Below are 2,303 nucleotides of genomic sequence, written 5' to 3' on the forward strand. Positions count from 1 at the left end.
CTGACCCAGGGTACAGGGTACAGGCCAGGAGGGAGCAGGGAACTACAAACAGCAGAGCCAGGCTCTGAATTAAAAAACTCCCAACTCTTAACAACAGTTAAAACAGGATGATAAAGATTGTAAATGAAGGCTACAATAATCATGGAGTCAGTTGAACAGCTCTGGTCCTTTTATGGTCGCTGACTAACTACCTGACTGTCTGCTTCCTCTGTCATCGTCTCTCCCTGGAGGGAGGGGCTAATCTGCTTCCTCTGTCATCGTCTCTCCCTGGAGGGAGGGGCTAATCTGCTTCCTCTGTCATCGTCTCTCCCTGGAGGGAGGGGCTAATCTGCTTCCTCTGTCATCGTCTCTCCCTGGAGGGAGGGGCTAATCTGCTTCCTCTGTCATCGTCTCTCCCTGGAGGGAGGGGCTAATCTGCTTCCTCTGTCATCGTCTCTCCCTGGAGGGAGGGGCTAATCTGCTTCCTCTGTCATCGTCTCTCCCTGGAGGGAGGGGCTAATCTGCTTCCTCTGTCATCGTCTCTCCCTGGAGGGAGGGGCTAATCTGCTTCCTCTGTCTTCGTCTCTCCCTGGAGGGAGGGGCTAATCTGCTTCCTCTGTCATCGTCTCTCCCTGGAGGGAGGGGCTAATCTGCTTCCTCTGTCTTCGTCTCTCCCTGGAGGGAGGGGCTAATCTGCTTCCTCTGTCATCGTCTCTCCCTGGGGGGAGGGGTTAAACCCACACATGGTGGAACGGACCAGCCCCCCCCAAGCCAACAGTCTTTCAACCCAGAGTTTGGTCTGTGTGACTTGAAATACAAAGGATTTTTTTTTTTTTTTTTTTACACCAATAATATATCACTTAAACCATTTTGTTATCAAACATTACAAAACAAGAGCAATAAAATATGATTGTTTAAAAATGTGCTGAGGCGGTGTGTCCGTTGTGGGTTAAAGTGCGTGGTCACTGGTACACCGACAGTCCAGAGAAAAACAGTTTGTTTTAGCACATCATCATAGAAAATAAAACCTATAGACGCTGGATAGAACTCTGAGTGTCCGTGTTCTGAAATATGCACCATGGGAAGCCGTGGACCAGGAGTAACCAGGAAGTGTTGCTAGGTCTCAGGTCATCGGGGGTGGAGCTCTGCGCCCCATGGCAGTGGTTGGTAGGTGGGGCTAGATGGAGTAGGTGGAGCATTCAGACTGCTGGCGGATGTAGCACTGAAAACTCTTGTCTCCGATTGGATGTTCCCTGCGGAACACAGAGAAGAGGGGTGTGGTCAGGAGGGTGAAATGTTACAGAACGTTATTACAGAGTGACTGTGTGTGTGACTGTGTGTGTGTGTGACTGTGTGTGTGTGTGTGACTGTGTGTGTGACTGTGTGTATGACTGCATGTGTGTGTGTTTGTTTGTGACTGTGTGAGTGACTGTGTGAGTGAATGTGTGAGTGACTGTGTGAGTGACTGTGTGTGTGTGTATGACTGTGTGAGTGACTGTGTGTGTGTTGTGTTGTGTTGTGTGGATTCTGGATCACCACACAGAGCCTTCATGACCGTCAGTACTGTCCCGGACCAGACCCAGTGGTTAACATCACCACACAGAGCCTTCATGACCGTCAGTACTGTCCCGGACCAGACCCAGTGGTTAACATCACCACACTGACCCTTCATGACCGTCAGTACTGTCCCGGACCAGACCCAGTGGTTAACATCACCACACAGAGCCTTCATGACCGTCAGTACTGTCCCGGACCAGACCCAGTGGTTAACATCACCACACAGAGCCTTCATGACCGTCAGTACTGTCCCGGACCAGACCCAGTGGTTAACATCACCACACTGACCCTTCATGACCGTCAGTACTGTCCCGGACCAGACCCAGTGGTTAACATCACCACACAGAGCCTTCATGACCGTCAGTACTGTCCCGGACCAGACCCAGTGGTTAACATCACCACACGGAGCCTTCATGACCGTCAGTACTGTCCCGGACCAGACCCAGTGGTTAACATCACCACACGGAGCCTTCATGACCGTCAGTACTGTCCCGGACCAGACCCAGTGGTTAACATCACCACACTGAGCCTTCATGACCGTCAGTACTGTCCCGGACCAGACCCAGTGGTTAACATCACCACACAGAGCCTTCATGACCGTCAGTACTGTCCCGGACCAGACCCAGTGGTTAACATCACCACACTGACCCTTCATGACCGTCAGTACTGTCCCGGACCAGACCCAGTGGTTAACATCACCACACTGAGCCTTCATGACCGTCAGTACTGTCCCGGACCAGACCCAGTGGTTAACATCACCACACAGA

At 51.7% G+C, this 2,303-nt stretch overlaps 1 protein-coding gene across 1 annotated transcript in view; it reads right to left on the reverse strand.

The window, feature by feature from the left end:
• Window positions 1-821: 821 nt before the first annotated feature.
• Window positions 822-2,303, reverse strand: part of LOC311114027 (ras GTPase-activating protein 3-like) — a gene marked incomplete at its 5' end in the record, with an annotated part of 24,865 nt that continues 23,383 nt past the window's right edge. Inside the window, one exon of the mRNA XM_084189302.1 lies at window positions 822-1,232. Within this exon, the coding sequence (XP_084045428.1) occupies window positions 1,157-1,232 (76 nt within the window). The remainder of the gene's footprint in view (window positions 1,233-2,303) is intronic.

This window comes from Coregonus lavaretus, assembly GCF_964263955.1.
Source record: "Coregonus lavaretus genome assembly, contig: HAP1_SCAFFOLD_1186, whole genome shotgun sequence".
NCBI classification, from domain to species: domain Eukaryota; kingdom Metazoa; phylum Chordata; class Actinopteri; order Salmoniformes; family Salmonidae; genus Coregonus; species Coregonus lavaretus.